Source organism: Syngnathus scovelli, chromosome 6 (assembly GCF_024217435.2).
Source record: "Syngnathus scovelli strain Florida chromosome 6, RoL_Ssco_1.2, whole genome shotgun sequence".
Classification (NCBI taxonomy): Eukaryota; Metazoa; Chordata; class Actinopteri; order Syngnathiformes; family Syngnathidae; genus Syngnathus; species Syngnathus scovelli.
This window is the reverse complement of record NC_090852.1, coordinates 9437019-9462055: the sequence shown is the minus strand read 5'-3', so window position 1 is coordinate 9462055 and position 25037 is coordinate 9437019. Positions and strand designations below refer to the sequence as shown.

The following is a 25037-nucleotide window of genomic DNA, read 5'->3' as shown; positions in this document are numbered from 1 at the left end:
TCGTGAGGTGCGCTACGGAAGATAAATAAATAAAATATATGATAATATAAATAAATAATATAAATAAAAAATTTAGTGGAACCTTAACAGGCTTGTATTGAAAATACATAATTAATGAATCAACGTTTTTTTAATGTACAGGGCCAAACGAAAATCTGTTTTAACTGTACAGTGTTTTTAGAAACAGTGTAACGATTCTTGAGTGTCATAACATCAGAGGTGACCAGTGTCAAGTTCAAACAATAAAGCACAAAAAAAAAAAAAAAAAAAAACAGTTTTAGATGATGTGTGGTGATAGTAATCAAAGTCATGTTGAAAGTGCGAAAACCAAAAAAGGAGAATGAGCTTTATGGGTGGAATCCTTTCACCATCAATCAGAAAACAGTTGTTCATAAATCAATTTCTAAAGCTAGAACTATAAACAGCACAAGTTGTCACAAAACCCAACCCTTCCTCAATGAGCCTGTTTGAGTTTAAAAAAAGACCATATTTAGTGGCTGGCTGGTGCAAAGGTCAAAATGTTCCCTTCACTCAAGTGACCAAAAGCACGTCTTTACTCTGTAATGAGACATTTGCCAAATGGACGCCAGAAATGTCAACTCTCAGGATGAGTCAAGCGGGTGTTTGCAAACTCACAGGCCTCTATTGCTTCTACATTGAAATTTTACCCTTTAGGGCTACCATAGTTTTTGTGTGTAATCTGCATTTCAGTAAGCAGAAAAAAAATATTTTTTCTCCATTTACATTAACAGTCTGAGTAAGAAAGAAAAATCACAGCAGTTGAGGCCGAAAGGACCTATTTGCCGGCAGGGACTCTTATATGGATTGGAGATAGGCAAATTAAAATGAAAATTCTCTCAGGTAATATTTAAAGGGACATGTAATGAATGGAAAATTTACCTTTTAATGACTTGTGCACAAATAATTCCGACCTCTGAAGTGCCTGCCCGCCCATCAAGTGTGAGATTAAACAATCAAGTCAAAGTTTAATTTGGCCAACACTTGAGGGCAAGCGGTACAGAAATGAATTAATAGATGAATGTCTCCCTAATATTGGCCTTTCTGATGTCTTAGAATTAGTCAACATAGCAGTCCATATAATCAGTTCCAAAAAACAATCTTTATTAAAAGAATCCTGAGCAAATCTTGCATTTCAGCTTCAAACACAATCTTTGAATAGTGGATACATTTTAGGAATAAATCAGTTCTACCACGCATACAAGCAAAAGACGGTTGATTTGCGATACATATAGTATGAATATGATGCTGCTGGATTTTATTATTGTACAAGTGCTCATTTGTTTGTGTTTTAAATTCTACACTGCAGTGCATAGAAGAGATTTGACTTATTTATGTGGAATGTGAAGTAGTAGCCTAAATGTAAAGTAGAAGCATAAAACATTTTTGTGTGATGCTTTAAACTGCGTTGCATGTGCTAGCTGACAATATTTTTTTTTTTTATGGTTAATAGAGTCTATTGAAAGACTGGCCAACCATCACTGTAGCGGCTCCTTTCACGTCTTGGAGGCGATCTGAGTCAAAGTCCACAAGGAGTTTCTTCATGCCGGCCCGCGTGGGGGTAAAACTGATCTTGACAGAGATTTTCTGACCTGGGCCGATGTCACCGCTAAAAGAAAAGGAAAAAGGTTGAAAAAGATGTTAGGAATGGCGCTATGATAACAATGCCGTAGGCCGATAGCTTTTCAAATCTGTACTCACTGCATCTTGACCACGGTGGGGGACACCAGGCTAGACCCCTCCACAGTGAAAACACCTCGTTTCAGGGGCACCGGGAGAGGGTTGGTAAAGGAGATGGAGCCAGTCACTGCTTGATATACAACGGCTTTACTTGGAACCTGCATAACAATAGAAAAAAGTCATGCGATGTCATCCATTCCCTAAACCGAGGTCCACAATCAATGGTCTGCGGCCTGGTGCTGTTCCAAGGGCCGTTTGGTACTGGGTCGCGCTGAGACCTTTAAAAATAAATAAAAGTGGCGGCCAAGCAATGTGAACAGAAATTATGTTGTGGAATGTGGGGGTCTATGGTAAGCGAGAGAAAGGGACAGCCAGACCTGGCCAACCTGCATGCCGTAAGCCTTCACCCACCTCCACAAGGATCTCAGGCAAGCTGAGCGGGATATTGGCCACGGCCATGTCGGGATTGTCCTCCCCTTGTATGTCCAGGAGCGCCCTCACTTTGACCATGTGTTGTTCAGAGACATACTTGGCATAGTCATTGTAGCGCACACGCAGCACCTCCTTGTGAACTGAATACACAGTATCATTTAAAGACGTCAAATCTCCTTCCATGCAAGTCAAGGTTACACTTGCATGTTTTTCATGTTTTGGATTTACCGACCTTTGTGGGCTGGCACAGAGATGTTCTTGGTTTGTCGATCAATCTCCCCCCGGCTTAGACTGTTGTATGTTACCGACGTGGCCACCAAGGTCAGACGAGCGTTGGCTTCGACTCCACCTTCGTTCTTCAACTGCAATTGAGATCAGTTTATGTGAGTTTTTGCCATGGTTTCATGAGAAACAACACACCCCTAACTCTATGCTATCTACGGTGCTGTGCAAGCAATGCACATGCATCATTACCTTGTAAAAAAAAAAAAATGGCAAAGTGACTTCCCCTAATATACTAAACATACATAATTTGATCACATACCTTATTGTTATGAACTACGTAGTGAAATGTAACACTGAACCATTCCTAGAACTGCATGATAAACCATCGATTTCCAATTGAACTCGAATGAATGAGGTGTATTTCCTACTTCTGTTTTGAATTTGCTGTTATATCGCGTCCAAATGACTGGAGGCTTTTTTTTCGCAGTGCTGCAAAAATGTCATTCATTTATCACTGCCATACCTCAACAACGACGTCAAAGTCTGACCCGAATACAGCTTTGGCATGTTTGATGGTCATCTGCAGTTTGCCTGGTTTTGTCCTCTCAGGGGAGGTCTCTCTACCTCGACGTCCCGCCCTCTCGTAAACCTCTCTCTCTTTTTTGGAGCCTGGGTGAAACATACAGATGTGCATTAATTTGTGATGATTAATTAACCTCCATGTACAAAAACAATCATATGAAAATACTCAAGCGTCATTGCTTGGCAACACAGTTCACTAACCTTCTGGATATTTGTAGTGTAAAGTGACATCTTCTCTGCTGTTGTTGAAAACACTTTTGGTGCTGATGTTAAGGCCAATACCGTCCTCGGACACTCTGATCTGTAATGTTAAGTATCATTATTTGTTTGAAAAAAAATCCATGTACACTTTCTTAGAGGGCTAAGGCTAAATGTATAAAGGCTCACCTTCTGACGCTCGCCGTTTCTTCGGACAATCCAGTGGATGATGTCAGCGTTCACCTCAGCGAATATAAAGGGGGCATCATACTTGACGCCCAGATTGCCCTCCTTGATGGCTCTAACAGGGCATGGACCACAGCAGAACTCACCTGAGAAGTAAAATGTCTTTGTAATTGGAACGCATGTGTTTATTCACCAATAAGATGGCATTTACAGTGACTCTACAAATATATTTTGAGATACAAGTGGATCTTTCACCAATTTTGACTTGCAAGCGCAGACTTCAGATTTTAGAATTGTATATTGGCAGTGAAATCACCTCACAATAATCAATATTTTGGAAAATACTGAGCACTTTTTTTTTTACAAAAGAGGCTTCAATGTGTCTTTCCACTCCCAGTTGACATTTAATGTCAAATTAAACATAAAACAAAGAGAATTACACCTTGTCTATTAGAAACAACTCCATAGCTTAATTTTCCAGATCGCTAACATGATGCTAATGCAAATTAGCTTCTGTGTTGCTATATGACTTACAGCAACGGATTGAAAACAAACGGCGCAGCAACACATAGAGACAATATAAAACTACTCTGTTATAGTTTTTTACCCTCAGTTGAAGAGATAAGAAAAAATTGTACCATCACTCAATTCTTGTGGTGTTGGGTCCAAAACCTGCCAGCCATCATTTCCCTGTGGGAGATCCTGTCTCGTCATCCAGGACTCTACCCAACAGTGGAAGTTCCTGACACGGGAGGTTGAGAGCGATCAATGACATGACAACGAAAGCTCTTTTAAATTGAACTTGTCAGCGCTTCCCTACCATGTGCTGTCAGACCTTCCTCTTGAGTCAAGACTCTCCATTTTTTCATTGAACAAGAAGTCTACAGAAAGGTTTCCATCAGTGTCATGAGCTGAAGAAAAATTGGTAATGTGACGTGTCGGGATTCCCAGGCAACGCAGTACTGTCGGAAAGGCAAAAAAGTGGACATTCTTAGAAAGACAGCAAGTTGTGCAAAAAGAACAGCTCGGGGACTTTGTGTGTATCAAAGGCTCACCTGTGCAGGCCACAGCAGCAAAGACCCAACACTGGCCGTATTTCACCGGTCTGGCCCTGCCATCGCTCCATTTTTGGAGGATCGGAACGCTGCTGGTCCATTTTGAAGGTGAGACTCCACCAGTGTACGGCTCCGCCCACTTGCCTACCAATACGCCCCGATCCCCGTTGGCGTTTATCTAGACACATGTAGAGAAGCTGACTTTGGTTGGTAGGCATCCTCTGGACTGGCCAGCAGCCATTTGCAGGGCCATAGAGTGGAAAGTGTGTTGTTGTTATTGTCATCACCATGGCTGAGATGATCCTGCTAACGTAAACCGGGTCGCATCTTTGCTTCAAGTCCTTCTCTGAGTTTCTCAATGCATCATTGGAGTTGTCCAGAATTTGAAAACAGATGTCCATCACATTGTCGTCAAACTGTGAGAAAATAACACACAAATAGGAGGAAGGAGAGATGATGGATTAGAGTTTTCTCATTAAACTGCAAACGGGTGACGCTCTTGTTTGTGTGGTCTGGTTACATTCTGACACCCTCACTCGAAGAGCTTGCTCCATCCAATGAGGGCAACTTATGATGAAGCTGACCGTCTTCGCTGTTGTAAGGTTGTCCACACACATGCACGTACCTGTCCAAAGTGCCAATGGTGGCCTTGGATGTAGCTCGAGGAGCCCACGTAAATGATCCCATTCTCATTCATGATGTACTCCTGAAGGAGCTTCTCATCAGAGAGGTAAACAGCATCATCTGTGGAATTAAAAACATCATCATGAGATAAGCATTGCAGCTACGTAAACCAGCATAGTTTTTTTTTTTTTTTTTTTACCGCTGCACCAGGGGTTGTAAAGCAGGTGGAAGTCATGTTTGTCATTTTTCTCCAACACATGCCCATTGGGTGACATCACCAACACGTCCAGGCGGTAATGGCCGATGATGGCGTTCGGCGGGCTGTGAACAGTCAGCAGCGCTCTCTCCTGCGTAAACCACCAACCGTCTTTGCTGCGGCTGCCCTTCTCAACCTTGATCACCTCATCTTGCTTGCCTGAGCAAACAACATGTGAGAAATGATGTCAATACATTCATTCATCAGTCGTGCCTCATCTCTAGTAACGCGCTAAAACTGGATTTGGACCACATCGGTTTTTCCATTGGGATGACTGACCATGGAACCAAAGTGCCCACCAAGATGCCAATTTTGACACCAGAATTAACAAAGCACATTTCATACTGAGTGAATATTTACATCGGAACTAAAAGGCTGACCTTCTAGCCCACCAACCACTTGAGTTAAGGATTACGTTTACTCACCAAGGTGCAGGACCAAAGCCAGGTTTTCGCAGTGCGCAGACTCAGAGCACTGCACAGAGATGGCAAAGGGCTGACCCCTACGCACAATCAGGCGCTCCCAATCGATCTCCCTGGTGTGGTGAGCCAAGTTGTTCTCACGACATCTCAGGTCCATATCCAAAATGTTACCTAATGACACATAGAGCAAGCATTATTGATAGATAGAGAGATTAGACAGACAGACAGACAGACAGACAGACAGACAGACAGACAGACAGACAGACAGACCGACAGACCGACTCACCCCTGTAGTGTGCCATCATTGATTGTCCAATCAAAAGCTTGTCTTCAAGTAGCTTCACCCGCTTGTCTTCACGTACCTTCACACACTTGTCTTCATATGCATCCCTGTCTTCTATTTATACAGCCCAAGGCTGAGCGAACCTCCCACTGTATGACTCTGACTCCTACAGCACATTCCACCCTGACGTGACCTCTATCATGACTTCCCAAAAGGACTCCTCTTCCAGTAGCTGCACATGCTCATGTATTTGTCGTGTAACCATTGAAAGCAAATCTCTCGTTGGCCCGCTTCTTGGCACACATTGGGCTCTTTGTCTATTTTTTACTGAATATTTGTGGCCACTGACGAGTTTCCACTGATAGGTGGATAGCTTCTTCAACTCTTGACTGTTACTGTCTGGTTGTTTGACTAAATTTTGCTTTACAAAATTCTAAAAATGTTATGTTGTATTGGAATTTTCATTTTCATTTTCACCTTGGTATGGGCGTTACTTTGGGAATATTTTCAGAATCAACTGTAAGAAATAAAACAACAGGCTATTAATAAATGAATACAAATGACCCAAAAAATCTAGGTATTTTCATTGATGTTACAACATACTATTTTGTTCCACCTGACCTGCTTATGCAAGGACCATCCTAACCACTTGTAAACTTTATTGTATTGTTCTGCATTCAATATTTTGAGGAAACATATTTAAATGTACAAGTTTCCTTCCAATTGTTGTTCACAATAATGGATAATAATAATAATAATAATAATAATAATAATAATAATAATAATAATAATAATAATAGCGGCTCGGTTGCGCACCGGTTAGCACGACCGCCTCACAGTTAGGATGGTGCGGGTTTGATTCCACCTCGGGCCCTCCCTACTGCCCGATGACTGCTGGGATAAGCTCCAGCACGCCTGCGACAAGCGGTACAGTTCATGGATGGATGGATAATAACAATAATAATAATTTATTCATAAGTCACTTCACATATGTAAATCTCAAAGTGACCTCTAGTATTGAAATCGGTGATTACTGGCCTTGTAACTACCTCTTCTCGTAACACTTGCTCAATATTTACTCTGATGAGTCAAAACAGTTGCATGGAGCTTTTTTTGGGGTTTATTTTTGACCGGAACTCTCGGGTTATCGTTTCATTGCAAAGACTGAAGACTCGTCATGGATCCGGTGGCATTTTGCACTCATGAAGCGGACTTTTTGCATTGCCTCATATAGCGCACACTGTATGTTGCGTGTATGGCATATCAGCAACACGGATTTCCACGAGCTCAGAGTTCCTCATTCTCGCCTTCAACTAAAATGCATTTTCCTCACTACAAGAAAATGCAGCAAGATGCCATATCCCAAGGAATTAACACAGCCAGTCGGTCCATAACTCAACAGACCGTCAGTGTCATGCAGATTTCTCACTTTCTTACTGACAGTATTTTATGAGGTTTGAATCATCCGCAAGCCATTAGTCACTATTCCTCTACATTCACAGGTTCACGATATAGTGAACACTCACTGTTCTGGGTGCTAATGTACACGATACAAATGTTTAGAATTGCCTATAGCAAATTTCATCTCTATGTATGCCCAAACTTTGTCTATTAATTTTTTATATAATTTCAAACTCATTTTACAGATGTATGGATTGGAGTGAGTGGCTATTTTGCAAAGCTCTCTTTATCTTGAGTAGTTCACCTGTGCCCATCCTGTTTTTTGCAGCTGTTGGTCCGTTTACAGTTTATATTTTGCAGAAGAAAAGCAAACTGGTAAATTCACAAATGGCGATTCACAAATTGTCAGTACGTGACCGTAATTGTTTTTGTGGGAATTTTATTCTATGAGGTATTTCTATATTAATCTGACGTAGTGATGTATGTTTCATTTTACTAAATAAATTCTTGAGAATTTCTCACAAAATTAACGTGACACCATTTCTTTTCATGGGAAAGAAGATGACAACTAAGCATCCAGATCTTAGATTAGAAAACCAACACCCTTTTTAGACTGTTACACCCAGCAACTCATCTTGAATGTAGATTGCATACTTCAATTTCAGTGGAAATGCCTGTTTACGCACACACACACACACGCACACACGCACACACACACACATCAGTTGCAACATGACACACAGTTCAAAGCATAATCTAACGTAAAAGCTATTTCAGTTATTTTTCCCTTTAAAAAAAAAGAGTAATGTTCATACTTGAGTGACACTATAAGGGATGTTGTTTAATAATAGATAAGCGGTGAATAAACGAATTCTCTAATTCTCTAACCCAAAAAATGATTTGTCGAACCAACCTTTTTGAACTATTCCACAACTAAAGACAAACAAAAAACAACAAACAGGGGGGTGTTCTGGTTTTGATGCAGACGGGAAAGGGGTTGTGACCCCAGGGAACATATTAATTAGGATATGGATAACAGTAATACAGATAAGATCATTACTTGTCATGTTTCTTTACAGTAGTTTATGAGAAAACTGGTTTTGACGCAGACGGGAAGGGGGTTGTGATCCCAGGGAATATGTTAATTGCAGAGGTGTCTTTATTACTGTTTTATAGACAAATTATACTTTTTATAGTCACTGAGGAGAGTTGGGGTGGGCATGGAATACTTTTGTCTTTTTGGGTGAGCATATTTCCAAACAAAAATGCATGACGACAGTAATTCGGCAGAAATATTTCTTATCTTACTTCTCAGGTAAGGAAGTAACGCATGTGTGTGCACACAAAGACATGTACAGACGTGAAGGAAGTGCGTCCTTGTCTGTGTTATCTTTAATAACAGATGAGCTTTTCAAACTAATCACAGGAAGCCCATAGCAGGAATTTGTAAAGTAAATGCACAGTGGCGGCTCGGTGGGGCACTGGTTAGTGTTAGCACGTCCGCCTCACAGTGGTAGGTGTGAGTGTGAAAATGTGCTAATAATTCTATGCAGGATAGACCAATGTGAGTTATCCATGCTGATGAATCAAACGGGGTCATGTGCCCCCACCGCCTCTGGTAACTATTATGTGGTCAAGCAAGCATCCAAGTATGATGAAAATGAACATAAACCTTGCAAGATTTTTTTTAGATCATTTATTTATACCTATACAAGAAAAGTACTTTGTCAATAATAGAATTTCCAACAAAAAACAGTAGTAAAAATAAGATCACTTCTTGTCATGTTTACTTTACAGTAGTTTCTAGAAAATATTTTTGTGAATTTAAAAATCTCTAGCTATCTTCGTACAAATGTGTTTGAACAGTGAATGGGTAGAATAGTTTTGGGGGTTGAGTCTATTTTTAATAAAAACACTGTATAAAGAAAATGGCATTTTAAAAGTTGGCAAACAATAAAAATACATGCAGTAAATAAATGCTTATAATTTTGCAGGATTTTCTCCACCAGAACAAAAAGTCTTTTTAACTAAAGAATGTAACAATATACTGGACTAAACAACACGTAGGGTAATCAAAATGTAAACTTTTTTTTTTTAGATAGTTTTAGAAGACTTTTTTAAAAAAGAAATTGCAGAAAATAAAGTGCATTAATAAAACCAAAAACAAACAAACATGTGATTGAACAATACAACACAATGTGTCCACGATGTTCATCTTAGCAGACGGATTATTCCTGCAGTGACGCCGGCCAAACCAACAAAGGCTAAGATGCATTTCTTCATCGTAGACTCTAGGTCTTCTTCCTTGAAGAATTCTACAAATCCATCCTGATGAGAAAACAGATAGAATAAGATGATGAGTTGGGAGGACTTCAAAAATCACCAAGGACACGTCCGGCATATTGCTCACCCATCCGTTGTGCTGCACAATCCAGGTGCGCTGGTGTGACAGCAGAAAGTTTGAGACCTCCTGGGCCACCAGCTCCACGCAGTACTCCTGCTGCCTCTCCTTGAGGGCTTCAGATACCACAGCGCAGAAACCCAACAGGCTGGCGATGCGACCCCAGTTGGTTATCCCGTCAGCGAATTCATCCCTGGCCACCTCGCTGATGACGGACATGTCGTGCCCTCTTTCATCCAATGACAGCATGTTGATGATGCCTTGAAGACATATAGACACTTAAATATTTATCTTCCTTTAAAAAAAATAAAAAAAATTGACCGATAACCTCCAGTACATATAAAACGTTCTGGGTGCTGATTCATAAATTCAGCTTTTTAAAATTTTAGCTTTTGCTTTTAATGAACAATTTCTGCCAGTTGAATCCTTTGAAGACTACATTTTCAAAATCCTTAGTTTCATTTGAGACTGAAGACTTGAACATTTGTAACGTTAAGTTTTAGTCTTTTACCAGATGACTCTCTTATCTCTTTGTTTTTAAGATAAACATTTCATGTATATTTCCTGCTTTACTGCACTGCAAATGAAAGTCATGTCAGATTTAGCAGAGTGGTCCCTCTACTGGCTGTAGATGGACTGCACAATTAGCGAAATAAGATCAAAGGTGGAACTGAGAATAATGGAAAATATTACATTGTTTGTAGATTGTTTAAACGTGTGCATTGTGCAACCGGACTAGAACTGAGGACTTATACAATGAAACTAAATTGATATTCAATTCTAAAGAGTACTCAATATAAAAACTCAAGAAAACAATTGCCCTAACAGTTTTTAATTTGTTTTTTTTTTGCACGGGGTGCACATTTAAAATGAAAAAGCAGTGTCAATAACGACAAAAGGTTGAAACGGTTTTACGAACTTGAAAGAGCAACACACTTAACTGACACGATTTGGGAAATTCAAGCGATACTCTTGATATTCAATTCGAAAGAGTACTCAATATAAAAACTTAAGAAAACAATTGCAGTAACAGTTTTTAATTAGTTTTTTTTTGTTTTTTGCAGAGGTGCACATTTAAAATGAAAAAGCACTGTCCATAACGACAAAAGGCTGAAACGGTTCTAAGAACATGAAAGAGCAACACACTTAACTGATTCGATCGGGGAAATTCAAGCATACTCTTGATATTCAATGCGAAAGAGTACTCAATATAAAAACTTAAGAAAACAATTGCAGTAACAGTTTTTAATTTGTTTTTTGGTTTTTCTGCAGTGGGTGCACATTTAAAATGAAAAAGCAGTGTTAATAACGACAAAAGGCTGAAACGGTTCTACGAACATGAAAGAGCAATACACTTAACTGACTCGATCTGGGAAATTCAAGTATAATCTTGATATTCAATTCGAAAGAGTACTCAATATAAAAACTTAAGAAAACAATTGCAGTAACAGTTTTTAATTAGGTTTTTTTTTGTTTTTTTTGCAGAGGTGCACGTTTAAAATGAAAAAGCAGTGTCAATAACGACAAAAGGCTGAAACGGTTCTACGAACTTGAAAGAGCAACACACTTAACTGACTCGATCTGGGAAATTCAAGCATACTCTTGATATTCAATTCGAAAGAGCACTCAATATAAAAACTTAAGAAAACAATTGCAGTAATAGTTTTTAATTAGTTTTTTTTTTTGTTTGTTTTTTGCACGGGGTGCACATTTAAAATGAAAAAGCAGTGTCAATAACGACAAAAGGCTGAAACGGTTCTACGAACTTGAAAGAGCAACACACTTAACTGACACGATCTGGGAAATTCAAGCATACTCTTGATATTCAATTCGAAAGAGTACTCAATATAAAAACTTAAGAAAACAATTGCAGTAACAGTTTTTAGTTTTTTTTTTGTTTTTTGCAGGGGCTGCACATTTAAAATGAAAAAGCAGTGTCAATAACGACAAAAGGCTGAAACGGTTCTAAGAACTTGAAAGAGCAACACACGATCTGGGAAATTCAAGCATACTCTTACCATTGTATCGAATCCTGTACTTGTCCACCACTCTCGTCACAACCTTTTTCATCATATACTGGACTTTGCTTTGGTTCCAAGCAGGTGTGGTCATCCCAGTAAAGTCACTGAGGAACCGGCCGATGAGCATCCTTGTGTCGGTGTCTAGGACGTCTGGGACAGCGGGGGGTTGAAGGACCGGCACCGGCGGGGAGCCTTCATCCATGTCGCCGTTTTCAAAATGATGCTCCGGTAGTTCGGCGTTATCGTATGCGGCCACGGCCAGCTGCAAAGGTCGTCCTTCCATGACTGGATTTGGAGGGATTACTGCGTCCATGAGTCCAACGTTGGAGCGTCTACTCGCCGGCAAATCCTTGTCGAATGTCGCTAGGTAACGGCTGGATGTGAGTGGTCCCTCCTCGCGGCTTCGCCTCTATTTAAGGTAAGTTCTGCGCATGCGCGTGTCACATCAAAGGACATGAAAGAGTTGTCAGTTAGTCAAAGAAGCCAATTTGTCATACTTGGTCACGTGTGCAAAACAAAATAATAAAAAAAAATTCCGGAGGGATTTAACAGTTTTTTTTTTCATCCATCCAATTTCCTTAAGTCAACAAAGCAGACCTGCGGTTGGTACTCATCAGGCATTAAGTCAAACAAACTTATATGCAGGTAAAATAAATTAAAAAATAAATAATATAAAAAACACCACACACAAGCACACATGTCACATTAAAAAGACGACAATATTTCAAAGTTTCAACATAATTTTAATTTTTATGAGCGTCACTTGGCGGAATTACATGTCTGGTATCTGTGTTTCAGAGGGACCTTTTATAGTGCTGGACCTATTCATGTGCTGCTTCTGTTGTTAGAACCGCACCACCATGCCCGTTGACAACAAACGAGTTCGAGGCCCAGAACTCTCCCAAAGTCCGTCTTTGTTTGCGTGCAAGCCAGCGGCGGTTTTCTCCTCGCACGGCCCCCGTGCAGATGGTCGACAGCGAGACCAGGTTGACGTCCGGCCCGTTTTTGTCAGGTGCGGGCTCGTGAGTCAAGCTAAGGGTTCCGCGTACATGGAGGCTGGAGATACCAAGTTGATGTGCTGCGTTTATGGTCCCAGAGAAACGGAGCGTAAAGATGACACCGATATGAAGTGTGGAAGGTATATAATCTCCTTATGTGTGGTTTTAACTTTATTTTAGCAATTAAATTTTAATCTCTAGCTCAAGAATTCAACACCTAAGAGAAAACAAACTGATGGACTTGATTTATGTCTGCTCACGTCAGTATAGTTGTAGTTAATTTAGGCGTATTATTTGTCTTGTGATTCTTGTTATCTACTCTTTAAATTATGGGGACCTCAACAAACCAGCTGTTCTTTGTTTAACCAGGTTGACAACAGACATGCGGTTTGCTCCATTTTCTTGCCCGGAGAGATGCTCCTGGATTCAAGGGAGTCAGGACAAGGACTTCTCTTTGATGCTGCATGAAAGTCTGCAGCCCGCCTTGTGCCTCCACAAATACCCTCGCTCTCAGATAGAGGTCAACGTGATGGTTCTTGAACACAGCGGCTCAGTTCTTGCACACGCCGTCACCTGTGCGTCCCTCGCGCTAGCAGATGCGGGAATCGAAATGTACGACCTGGTGCTCGGCTGCGCCATCCGCCAGGACGGGGGCTCTTACGTGGTTGACCCAACATATGCAGAGGAAAACGGAAGTGGTTCGCCCAGTGGTGACAATCAGGGAAGGCTAACCGTTGCATTCCTCCCTAGCTTGAACCAGGTGTCTGGGCTGCAGTCTGATGGAGAAATGACCGAAGAGACTCTCTCTGCTGGGGTGCGCACCTGCATTGAGGGTTGCTATAAGATCTATCCAGTCATCCAACAAGCTCTGGCCAAGGCAGTGCGAAGGGCAGCCCCCCCACCATCAGAGAGCTGATAGAATTTGTACTTTTCTGGGTCAATATTGCTATAAAGTGCTTTTGATGTCATTAAAAATCACACAGTCATCATAAAAAGTTAGAAAGTCTTATAATTGACTAAGGTGTCCACAAATAATTTGACTAAAAGCATCATTTTGAGCCTGCATATTATATTTTTTATAACTGAACATTTTTCTCTGTCTTAGAAACTGTCATCTTGGAATAACTGCCTCTTTAAGAAACTTTCTCATGTTTTCATGCACATTATGACCACCATTTTATCTTTCTGCAAATGAGGCTCAAACTGTTTAGTTGTACAATAAATATTTACATTCATGCTTTGAAATTTCAATAGTTTCGTTGGCGGTTGTCAAGCTTGGCGTGTCCACTCTGTCATAGTATAATATCAAATGATGTAAAAATATTTTAGACATTCTAAATTTATTTGTTAAACAAGCTACAGTCATATTGCTAAAAGAATCATGTTACCAAGTGAAGATATATAATGTGCTCCACACAAAAAAGTCCACGCTGTCAACAACCTGACATAATTTACTGTTTGCGTGAACATTGTCTGTGTGCAGTTGACTTATTTGAAAACAATTATGGGAGCTTGTCCAATATGAATTTCTAACAGCGTAAGGAATACTTGATACAACGAATATTAAGTTCAATCTCAACATTTATGGAGGTAAAATGGTGCTTTATAAGGATATTGACTTCTAAAAAAATACCAATCGGGTATAATTGCATTTAATTTGTATTTTTTGATGCCATGTCAAGTTGATTTGAGGGACTGATTGTAGCCATTAACTGAGACTTAATTATTACCCCAAATTAAATAATAATAATAATAAAAAGGGCTGTATTTGTGTTTGTTTTGATCCCATTTCATGCTGCCTGTCAATTTGTGTCAAAGCCTGCATTTCTATGTGACGCCTATTTTGGAGGTAGTGTCTCTTTCACTTGGGCAAAAGGCGTAGGATTGACAAACATTCTGCAGATGGCTAAAATCTAGTTTTTAAATCACAAATGTGCTTTATAATACTGTGCAACTCCTGATCAATTATAAACAGTTACAGATTTCATGAGCAAATGACTCGTCCTACATTTGAAATGTCTAATGAAGGTGGCATAATTTAATCATTCAGATTTGTGCAGAATCAACACGTGCAAAGGAATATAATACTCATTACAAAACAAGAGACAATTCAATGAATTATGCATATCAAAATGAGGAAATCCATAGGATGAAATGTAACAGAATTTCATTGGACCAATGGTAGGCCTGTTCTGTGCAAGTCGCATTACTGATGCAATAGTAGTATACTGGCATCTATATCCAAGCGAATGCATCACATTGTGAGATTTCACGTTCTTTTCTTCACAGTGAAGCATTACCCTTCTAATGAATTATTTGCATGTATTTTATATACATGTACAACACATATAACATAATGTACATGTAGCCACCAGACATTACCCGTACATATGCCACATTAAGTCATGAAAGTTTTCAGTTGCATCAGCCGAGCGAGACTTTTCGTGTCATTGGAGTGGCGGGCTTGGCTCAGAGTGAATGTCAATCTGACCAATGAGAATCGACATTTGATAAGATGCGCTGCGTGTGCACCAATCGGCTTGCACTTTGGGCGTGATCCCAAGACGACGCTTTCACTCTGGACGAGCAGCGTGGACTCACCCACCGTATTCTGGCTGGGATCCGTAAAACGACTCATTCTGCGACATTTAACGGCTTATGTGAGTACTAACATTTGCCCTGGTGGCTTATGGAATTAGACAATTTCACTTTAACATTCCGGAAGTACGCCCAGTTGGAAGTATTGCCTGAAATATCGGTGTTGGACTGTAGTGGGCTGCCCGGCTTAGCTAACAATTAGCTAGCTTGCGTCAGGTTGCTAGTGCCTCTGTCCAGCAGCAGTGACGATCAGCTGAGCTGTTCCGATGCGGTTCACCGATACGCATCAACACTTGACTCTGAGCGATCCGATCGCCGATTGAAGTTACGTTTATTTCAGTATTAAAACACCACCGAGATATTACAATAGAATCCAAAGTCTCGCTATGGTTAAAAGCGTATTGCCTGTCACTTTATGATCCGTAAGGTGCACACGTTCTCTGGTTTTGGACTGCATTGCATTTTCTAGTACTTTGGCCTGTTGATCACAGAGACAGAAGTTTCCATCCTGTTACCTCAGTGAATTTTCACCTGCCGTGGTTGCCAGCCAGCGGGGGCTCCAGAGATCTCCTGGCTTCAGCAGTTTGCTTCCCCTTGATTGCTGCGCGGCGTATGAATGAATAACCTCTCGGGAGCACAACTCGGAATGCCTTTTAATTAAGAAGAGTACACTGGTCATTATGATGCTTACGTCGGTATGTTTTTTTTTTTTTTTTGTGGTTGTACGGACATTTCGGTTGTTTGGTACTGCAACTTTGGAGATTGTTATGGGAAATGTGTGCTTGTGCCGGCAACACCTTTATGGCTGCAATACTAATAAAGGTCAAATTAATATTTTTGTATTGTCCTCCCATTAGGTCCTTTTTGATAGAAAGAGATAAACATAATTGGGAAAATATTTTAAGCTGCCATTTCAATACAAACACAAAATGCTCTTGGTTGATGATGTACGGTTGCATTGAATTTCTAAGTCACAACACTGACATAACCTATGCTTAAAGTTGTGGGGGATGGGTGCAACAGGCTATGTTGTCATCTGCATTTACCTTGAAGTAGCTCGTACTTCATATTCCAGAAAGGTACAGTACTGCGTGTATCAGGCTGATACAAGTAGTATCGGAACATTTTTATCAGCACCGAGGATGAAATGGATGTTTTATTCTATTGAGATGAGAAACTGTGTTACTTTTCCCCCAAAATACATTCTTTGAACTCCTTACGGGTAGGTTCAAGGCCTAAAGAACACTGTGATGTTAATTTTGTGGAAATTCGAGCGCAATGAGGCAACCTCTAGGCCTCATCGGCCTTACTAGATTCCAGAGCAAGTACTTGTTCTTGACAAGTGCCAAAGGCTTTTTGTAGGTGTGTAAAAAGCATAAAGAATGCCTGGGAAGAAGCTTGCCTGAACACCCACCTATTTGACTGCAGGCGGGAGTTTTTAAATATTTTAGGAAAGGGGGGTTCACTTGGCATCGTCTCGTGACATTTATAATGATTAGTACAAAAGGTTTACATAATCAGCGCTGTGAGGGAAAAATGCTACCTCAAATAAATTCACGTCATCAGGATCGGGTCTTCTTGGTTCCAGAGAGCTGATTCGGAATGGATTCTTCTATGAGTGCCGCTGAAATCCGCCAGAAGTTCATCGACTTCTTCAATCGCTACGAGCACCAGTATGTGCACTCGTCATCCACCATCCCGCTGGATGACCCCACGCTGCTGTTTGCCAATGCGGGCATGAACCAGGTGAACTGCCGATCATGCCTTGGCCACACGCTGCCGTAAGCTTGGGCGGATTTAAACATGTTTGTGTGTCTATTAGTTCAAGCCCATCTTCCTCAACACCATTGATCCATCCCACCCCATGGCAAGGCTCCGTCGCGCAGCCAATACTCAAAAGTGTATCCGTGCGGGAGGAAAACACAATGACCTGGATGATGTGGGCAAAGACGTTTACCACCACACATTCTTTGAGATGTTGGGATCTTGGTCCTTTGGGGACTACTTTAAGGTAGGATGCAGTAAACCTGTCCGGCCTTTCACAGTTTCCTGGCATTCAATTTTTGAAGAAACATTTCAGTTAAATGCTCCTCTTTTTTGTTTTTATCCTCTCGTTTGCTCTTGGCGTTTCACTACCACGTGCGTGCTGCAGCATCTGGCCTGTAAGATGGCACTGGAGCTGCTGACTGAGGAGTTTGGCATTTCCATCGACCGCCTGTATGTCACCTACTTTGGCGGCAACGATGACGCAGGCCTGGAGGCTGACTTGGAGTGCAAAGAAATCTGGATGTCTCTTGGGTGAGTGATGTTTGATGTGATGTTAAGGGAGGCGGGTAAGACATTTCCAGGCACTCTTAAGAGTAGAATTGACTCAAATACGTACCAGGTTATTCAAATCTGTAAAATGTAAAATGTGTTACGTTTCTCTGGGAATGCTTAAAATAAAATAAAAAAATTGTGTTGAAGCAAAGGAAAATAATCTCTTGCTTGCTACTCTCTCTCTCCATCAGCATGGATGAATCTCGCATCTTGCCGGGCAGCATGAAGGACAACTTTTGGGAGATGGGAGATACCGGCCCCTGCGGTCCTTGCAGTGAGATCCACTATGACCGCATTGGAGGTAGAGATGCCTCCCACCTGGTGAACATGGATGACCCCAACGTCCTGGAAGTCTGGAACCTGGTGTTTATCCAGTTCAACAGGTAACGTGCACACGGGTTGAGAGCAACTTGATTTGCAAGTTTGACGAATGGGAGTTTCCTGTGGTTTCTTTCAGGGAGTCGGAGACGGTGCTGAAACCACTACCAAAGAAGAGCATCGACACTGGGATGGGTCTGGAGCGCTTGGTGTCTGTGCTGCAGAACAAGATGTCCAACTATGACACTGACCTCTTCATCCCATACTTTGACGCTATTCAGAAGGTACGCAAATACAAGGATGTAAGCATTGAAACTGCTCATTTATTTGCTAAATGGTGTACCTTGACTTAAGTTATGAGTCTGGTCGAGACTTATGGAAGAAGAAGAAAATAATAATTTTGCCTGGGGATTTTTTTTTTGACAGATTACACTTTCTCCCATTTATTGAACATAAACAGTCGAAGACCAAATACAAAGAAGATTCATAAAGAGATTCAGTAGCCCAAAACTAAGGCTGAAAAATCAAACCATGTTGATGAGATTAGTAAAATGACTTAGAAGCTTGGTCACATAACTTAATATTTTTCCTAGAGGTGATAACAAACATCCTGGTTAATGATCAAGGTCAAATGGTGTTTGTTTCAGGGTACTGGTGCTCGGCCATACACCGGTAAAGTCGGAGTCGAGGATGCCGATGGGGTTGACATGGCCTATCGTGTGCTGGCCGATCACGCTCGCACCATCACCATCGCCCTTTCGGATGGTGGGCGGCCTGACAACACTGGAAGAGGGTACGAATTTTTCGGTCTGCATTACACTCAAACTTTTGAGTCTGAATTTACGCGATGGAAGTTCCACGCTACACTTCTGAATTCATTTGTGCTTTCCATTTAGGTATGTTTTGCGGCGAATCCTGCGTCGTGCCGTCCGTTATTCCCATGAAAAGTTGGGAGCCCAGAAAGGCTTTTTTGCTACGCTAGTCGATGTGGTGGTCAAGTCCCTGGTGAGACTTTTGTTTTCTGCCCCAACGCAATTCGGTGTGTGCATTCCCAGCTAACATGCTTCAAATGAAGCACTGTTATCAATTGACAACATGATACAGATGTAGATAGTCTATCTTGGAGATTCTTTTTAGCTCCAATCTGTCAGACAGAATTCTCTTTTTGGCAGTGGCGAGTGAGTGCATAATGTGGCTCAAGAAAAACTTTCTTTCTCTATGTGCAAGATTAGTTATTATTCCCTTTTATCCATTCTACTTCTCATTTACTGTTCTCATCAACCTTAGTTCTATTTTTCAGGGTGACGCATTTCCCGAATTGAAGAAAGACCCAGAAATTGTGAAGGACATTATCAATGAAGAGGAGGCGCAGTTCCTTAAAACTCTCAGCAGGGGGCGACGCATCCTCGACAGGAAGATCATGAGTATGGGAGACAGTAAAACCCTCCCAGGTGCGAGATACTTGACGGAAAAGCCTTTCTAATTGCATGGCCTCATCCTAATGTGTGTGTATGTGCTCGCGGAGAGTGTTGAACAGGACTTTTCTCCATCTTTGCATTCAGGTGACACCGCATGGCTCTTATATGACACGTACGGCTTTCCCCTGGACTTGACCTCACTCATCGCAGAGGAGAAAGGCATGGTGGTGGACTTGGCTGCCTTTGAGGAGGAGAAAAAGGCCGCACAGGTGAGGAAAATGAAGGGGCACATCCTTGTCTGCAGAAATTATTGTAAGGTACTTTTGTGCTGCTATTGGATGCAGCACCACAGTAGATCCGAGTCGAGGTGCTCTTGAGCAATTTCAATAATTCTCCGGCTTTGCATACCCAGTCATGCTGACGTGATTTTTAAAAGCCAATTCATCCTCGGGGATCAACCTCATTCCAAGAGCACTAAGAAGGTTCAGAATTAAAATGCATGTGGACTTGCTTCTCATGCATCTAATATACATGTATTACAAAACTATTTGCCTTGAGAAACTAGATTGTTACAGTCATGTGTTTTGGCAAGTCTAGACGTGTAAGTGCTGCTTAGGCATATTGATAAGGTTTGTCAAGCAGTTTCAGTCGCGTACGATTGATACACAATTTATTACATTTTTTTTCTTTGTAACAAGACTTTGTATGTGTCTGCATGTGTAGTTGAAGTCCCAGGGGAAAGGTGCAGGAGACGTGGACCACATCATGTTGGACATATACGCCATTGATGAGCTGAGGAACAAAAATATCCCTGCCACAGATGATTCTTACAAATACAAATACACCTCTGATGAAAATGGCACCTATGGTATTCACCCTGTAAAATCCCAACACAAATGAGAATTTTGTGCTCTTTGGAGGGCTTCCCCTCATTCTGGTGATGTCCTCAGACTTCCAACAGACGTCGGCCACGGTGTTGGCGCTGCGCCATGACCGCGCTTTTTGCGACCAAGTGACCACTGGCCAAAAGTGTGGTGTGCTGTTGGATCAGACGTGTTTCTACGCCGAGCAGGGTGGACAGACATTTGATGAAGGCTACTTGCTTCGGGAGGATGATAACACAGACGACGTAAGTGTAGTAATTTGCATAAGCATCCATTGGACACTCGTAGGTTGACATGATGACAAAGATTAATGTTAATTTTTGTCAATAAGAATGTCGGTTGTCTTTTGACAACAACATTATTTGAGGAAATACGAGTTATCCCGTTTCATATTTTTGGCAGATTTTTTCTCAATGTATAATGCTTTGCATTTGAACATTTCCAGTGTACAAAAAATGTGTGACCGCAGTCTCTGTTTTGCAGCGAACAGAGTTCTCAGTGAAGAACACTCAGGTTAGAGGAGGTTACGTTCTACACGTGGGCACAGTTTATGGAATATTGAAGGTTGGAGACCGTGTCACTTTACACGTGGACGAGGTGAGCTCATCAGTAACCGAAAACGCGCGAACAGGAAATAAAATCTCGGATGCTTTTGACCGTGTTTTTTGGTCTTCTGCTTTCTCCAGGCTCGCCGCAGGCCCATCATGAGCAACCACACTGCTACACACATCCTCAACTTTGCTCTAAGGGGAGTTTTGGGCGAGGCGGACCAGAAGGGCTCCTTGGTGGCGTCGGACAGACTTCGCTTTGACTTTACCGCTAAAGGTGCCCTGAGCACAGGGGAGGTCCGTCGCACCGAGGAGATCGCTTGTGCTATGATAAGGGATGCCAAGGTCAGTGATGCTAGTTTAGTATTTTTATTCTTATTTTAAAGTCTCTTAATAAACTGTCAAATTGTAGCATGGGTACTATTAGTGCTACACAAAAGACTAGATATAAGAAATCCAAGTGCATTCAGTTGTATTTAACTTTTAAGAACAATACGCTTGTATCTAATATTTAAAAACCTTTTTGTTTTCCACTTTTATTTCCCTTTCATGTGATGGACATTTTCGTTTAGGTGCATTTTTCAAAATTCCTATCTGTAAGCAAAGTGTTCATGTTAGATAGATAATGTTACAGTAGGTTACAAAAATATTAAATATACTGAAAACCTTTTCCATTTTCCCATGCATATATAGGCATACTACACTATGGTATTTAATGTTGGGAATGAAAGGGTTGTGCTCCTTAAAAAGTTGAATATTGTTTAAGTTGGAAGTTGGTGTAAACATTTAAAAAGCACTGGTCTTTAAATTGCTTTTAGATCAGTGATTGAGTGCTTATTAATTTACCTTAATTTTACTTTTACTAATTAATTTGCACTTAAAAAAAATAATAATTAGCATTTCACATTGAAAAATTAATTGCGTTTTTTTTTTTTTTTTTTCAATCCAATTTAAGTATGCCGCTGACTGCCAACCATCTCTTTTCTGTACTTTGCTTCAGCCCGTTTACGCCATGGAAGCCACCCTGGCCAAAGCCAAGGCCATTCAGGGTCTGCGCGCGGTGTTCGACGAGACGTACCCCGACCCTGTGAGGGTCGTGTCCATCGGCATCCCCGTTCAGGACCTACTGGATGACCCCAACAGCCCTGCTGGCTCCCTCACCTCCATTGAGTTTTGTGGTGGGACGTGAGTATTTCCGGCAACCTGTGATGTGCAAAACACAAAAAGTAAAACAGGCCACAATCTGTGTTTATTTGGCTGTCGCAATATCACTGTTATAGAATATGTTTAGTTTTTGTGAAAGGGGAAGCACCTGCCCTTGTAATACTCAACCTTTTGGCCCACCCTCTGCAGCCTTTTAACAACTGTTATGTTTCCTTTTGTTATCCACAGCCACCTGCAGAACTCAGCCCATGCAGCGCCGTTTGTCATCGTCTCCGAGGAGGCCATCGCTAAGGGCATCCGTCGTATTGTTGCCGTGACAGGAAGCGAGGCCCAGAAGGTCGGTGCTCGCACACACGAACGCGCGAAATATTCAGAGATTATTCGTGACAGTTGTTTATGATCAGCTTGTCAACATGATTTTCTTTCTGCTGACATCCTGACTGAATTCAAATTGCTTTCACTGCAGCGCAGGGATTTTCAACTGGGTGACACATTTTCCTATGGTCGTTAAGATGCAAAACCAAATCCATGGATGTCAGTGTGCGCACATTTCTTTTTAGAAATAACCACGAAATAAATACACATCACAATTGCAACATTGCATTCCAGATTACAGTTTTACAAAACAAAGGGGTAAATTAAAATTAAGCATCGCTCCAGATACAGTAAATGACACATAAGGAGAGGTTGCTGCGCTCTGAGCATGACAACTGCAGACTTAATTATAGGAAAAAAAAAAAAATTCTTCAACTGAAAAGGCCCACATTATTACTGATGAACCCAAATGATGCTGATATGTGTGCAAAAGACAAATTCTGTCTTCTCAGCAGCATGTGATGGCCCAAATGGATGTGCATTTAATTATAGATGGATGAATTCTTACCTCCCCATTTATCTCCTCAATTTTTGCTGCTGACCATGGATTATGTAAAGCAACATATGCTGGCTTTTAGCTGGTCACACACTTCAGCCCGGCAAAAATTGACATAGCTAGGGGCGTCATGTGTTTGCATACTCGCTGAATTTGTGCTGCATAGATTGTACGCAGACTAAATTGTCAAATGACAGCACTAGAAGCATCGCAGTAAGTATCATTTTACAAAGGTTGATTTTATTCTTGTTCACCAGGCTCAGAGGAAAGCAGACGCGCTGACCCAAGCTCTGAGCGCCCTGGCAGACCACGTAAAGCAGCAAACAGTTCCCAACAAGGATGTTCAGAAAGAGATTGCCGATATGACAGAGGTGTGATTGTGCATATTTAACATGTATTCCCTTTGGTTTCTCTAAATTGCTTCCATTGTGCTTTTGGGAGGTCGTTAATACATGGCACCCTAAACGAATGCTCTCCGGTTGGTAAGATCTCTGAATCGTAACTTGATTGCCACTGTCGACTTGTGCGCAGTCCATCGGCACCGCGGTGATCTCCCAGTGGCGGAAGGATGAGATGAGGGAGACCCTGAAGGGCCTGAAGAAGACCATGGATGACCTGGACCGCTCACACAAGGCGGACATTCAGAAGAGAGTCCTGGAGAAGACCAAGGAGGTGATTGAGAAGAGCCCCAATCAACCATTACTGGTGATGGCGATGGAAACTGGGGCCTCAGCCAAGGTGAGATTTATTTTTCAATGAAAGTCGAGAATAACATCTTTAATGAAATTGTGCTGTATATGCATAAAAGATGAAATTGTCACCAAGTAAGAAGTGTAAACCTCCCATTCTCCTAGGCTCTCAATGAGTGCCTAAAGGTGCTGAAGGCCAACTCCCCTCAGACCGCCTCCATGCTCTTTGCTGTAGACCCCGATGCTAACAAGGTCATCTGCTTGTGTGAAGTCCCTCAGGTGAGTGCAGTTTCGCAGGCCGTGTTTGTTTCCTTCCATCACATCACACACACAATCTTGTATTTTTTTGTGTGCGTGTAGTTTGGTCATGCTTTGTGAATTCCAACTCAGCAATGTTAATGGGAATGTGTGTTTACACCACAGGAAAAAGCCAAACTTGGACTGAAGGCAAGTGAGTGGGTGCAAGAGTTGTGCCCCCTGATGGACGGCAAAGGAGGTGGCAAGGACATGTCTGCACAGGCCGCTGGTCGCAACACAGAGTGTCTGCAGGAGGCGCTACAGATGGCCAGGCAGTTTGCGTCTCTCAAACTGGGCGAGAATTAAAACGTGGGCGAGGAGCGAGGAACAGGAGCCAGGCAAGTGTCATGTTATAAACAAGGTGGAAGATGGGAGCATCATCTGATGTGTTTCTTTGAGTCTGAGCTGGAACAGAACAGCACCTTTTGGGGGTTTCTCAATCTCACTTTGCTTCTTGGTGACCACTATTGAGATTAGGTTTGTTCATGTAAACCTCACTCAAAATGTATCTGTGTGGGAATTATACACTAACTTGAAATTCGTTCATGGCAACATCTGACATTGTACGCTGATAGGACCTTACAGGCAGTGTAAATCTTATTTGCATGCTGACATAAAGAAGACAAGGAAGGGATTTATAATCCTGGAGTAGTGCAGAAAAGTGACAATTTTGCACTTGGCTTTACTGTTTTGAGCATTAAGATCTAATCTGTGCTGCCTTTTCTCCTGTTCGTCTCATAGTCATGTAGACGTCTAAACTTACTCAAAGGCACTTAGCCTTCCTGATTTGTTCAGGGATAATTCCAACTCCAAATTGACCAGCAATTTAGGAACTCTGTTTCCCCGTTTAGACGTGGGGTCATGGTACCATCCACCCATCCATCATTTGTAAGATGGAGCTGTTTGAATGAACTTTAACTGTAGAATGGAGAAGCCATTATGTTACAGCTTCTAACGGTCAAATTTAGTAGATTGATATCTTTATCCTGTGTTAATGGTTATGTTCTCCATTTAGTATGTAACTTCATCTCTTTATCACCTCAATGCACACACCTCAATTTGTCATGTCAAAGCTGTTCCATGGACGCGACATTATGGGAAAAGACATTTTGGGATTGGAATAAAGTGTCCTGCCTTGCGTATGTCTTC

General features: G+C 41.5%; 4 protein-coding genes across 5 annotated transcripts; 2 read left to right on the top strand and 2 right to left on the bottom strand.

Moving 5' to 3' along the window:
- Positions 1–1101: 1101 nt before the first annotated feature.
- Positions 1102–6090, bottom strand: LOC125970821 (protein-glutamine gamma-glutamyltransferase 2). The gene is made up of 15 exons (XM_049723473.2): positions 5965–6090; positions 5682–5849; positions 5200–5415; positions 5002–5120; positions 4664–4792; positions 4377–4554; positions 4142–4283; positions 3960–4063; positions 3325–3467; positions 3139–3238; positions 2879–3024; positions 2363–2492; positions 2110–2270; positions 1720–1856; positions 1102–1627 (listed from the first exon to the last, which is right to left on the bottom strand). Exons 1-15 carry the CDS (start codon positions 5981–5983, stop codon positions 1465–1467), a joined length of 2055 nt encoding a protein of 684 aa, XP_049579430.1. The 5' UTR covers positions 5984–6090; the 3' UTR covers positions 1102–1464.
- A 3154-nt stretch (positions 6091–9244) lies between these two features.
- Positions 9245–12190, bottom strand: LOC125971008 (induced myeloid leukemia cell differentiation protein Mcl-1). The gene is made up of 3 exons (XM_049723830.1): positions 11782–12190; positions 9773–10023; positions 9245–9690 (listed from the first exon to the last, which is right to left on the bottom strand). Exons 1-3 carry the CDS (start codon positions 12095–12097, stop codon positions 9574–9576), a joined length of 684 nt encoding a protein of 227 aa, XP_049579787.1. The 5' UTR covers positions 12098–12190; the 3' UTR covers positions 9245–9573.
- Positions 12191–12582: 392 nt separating this feature from the next.
- Positions 12583–14570, top strand: exosc6 (exosome component 6). The gene is made up of 2 exons (XM_049723467.2): positions 12583–12922; positions 13152–14570. The coding sequence occupies exons 1-2, from the start codon at positions 12645–12647 to the stop codon at positions 13696–13698; spliced, it is 825 nt and encodes a 274-aa protein (XP_049579424.1). The 5' UTR covers positions 12583–12644; the 3' UTR covers positions 13699–14570.
- A 757-nt stretch (positions 14571–15327) lies between these two features.
- On the top strand, positions 15328–25026 carry aars1 (alanyl-tRNA synthetase 1). 2 transcript variants are annotated; one of them, XM_049722506.1, is made up of 20 exons: positions 15328–15442; positions 16969–17126; positions 17203–17391; positions 17533–17678; positions 17891–18082; positions 18157–18301; positions 18665–18810; positions 18914–19022; positions 19318–19468; positions 19580–19704; positions 20159–20303; positions 20386–20564; positions 20803–20916; positions 21006–21212; positions 21868–22052; positions 22260–22368; positions 23160–23273; positions 23434–23640; positions 23757–23870; positions 24015–25026. In XM_049722506.1, exons 2-20 carry the CDS (start codon positions 16983–16985, stop codon positions 24192–24194), a joined length of 2901 nt encoding a protein of 966 aa, XP_049578463.1. In that variant the 5' UTR covers positions 15328–15442; positions 16969–16982; the 3' UTR covers positions 24195–25026. The 2 variants fall into 2 exon arrangements, with proteins under 2 accessions (XP_049578463.1, XP_049578461.1); XM_049722504.2 differs by having other exon boundaries at positions 15338–15442; positions 16947–17126.
- Positions 25027–25037: the final 11 nt, after the last annotated feature.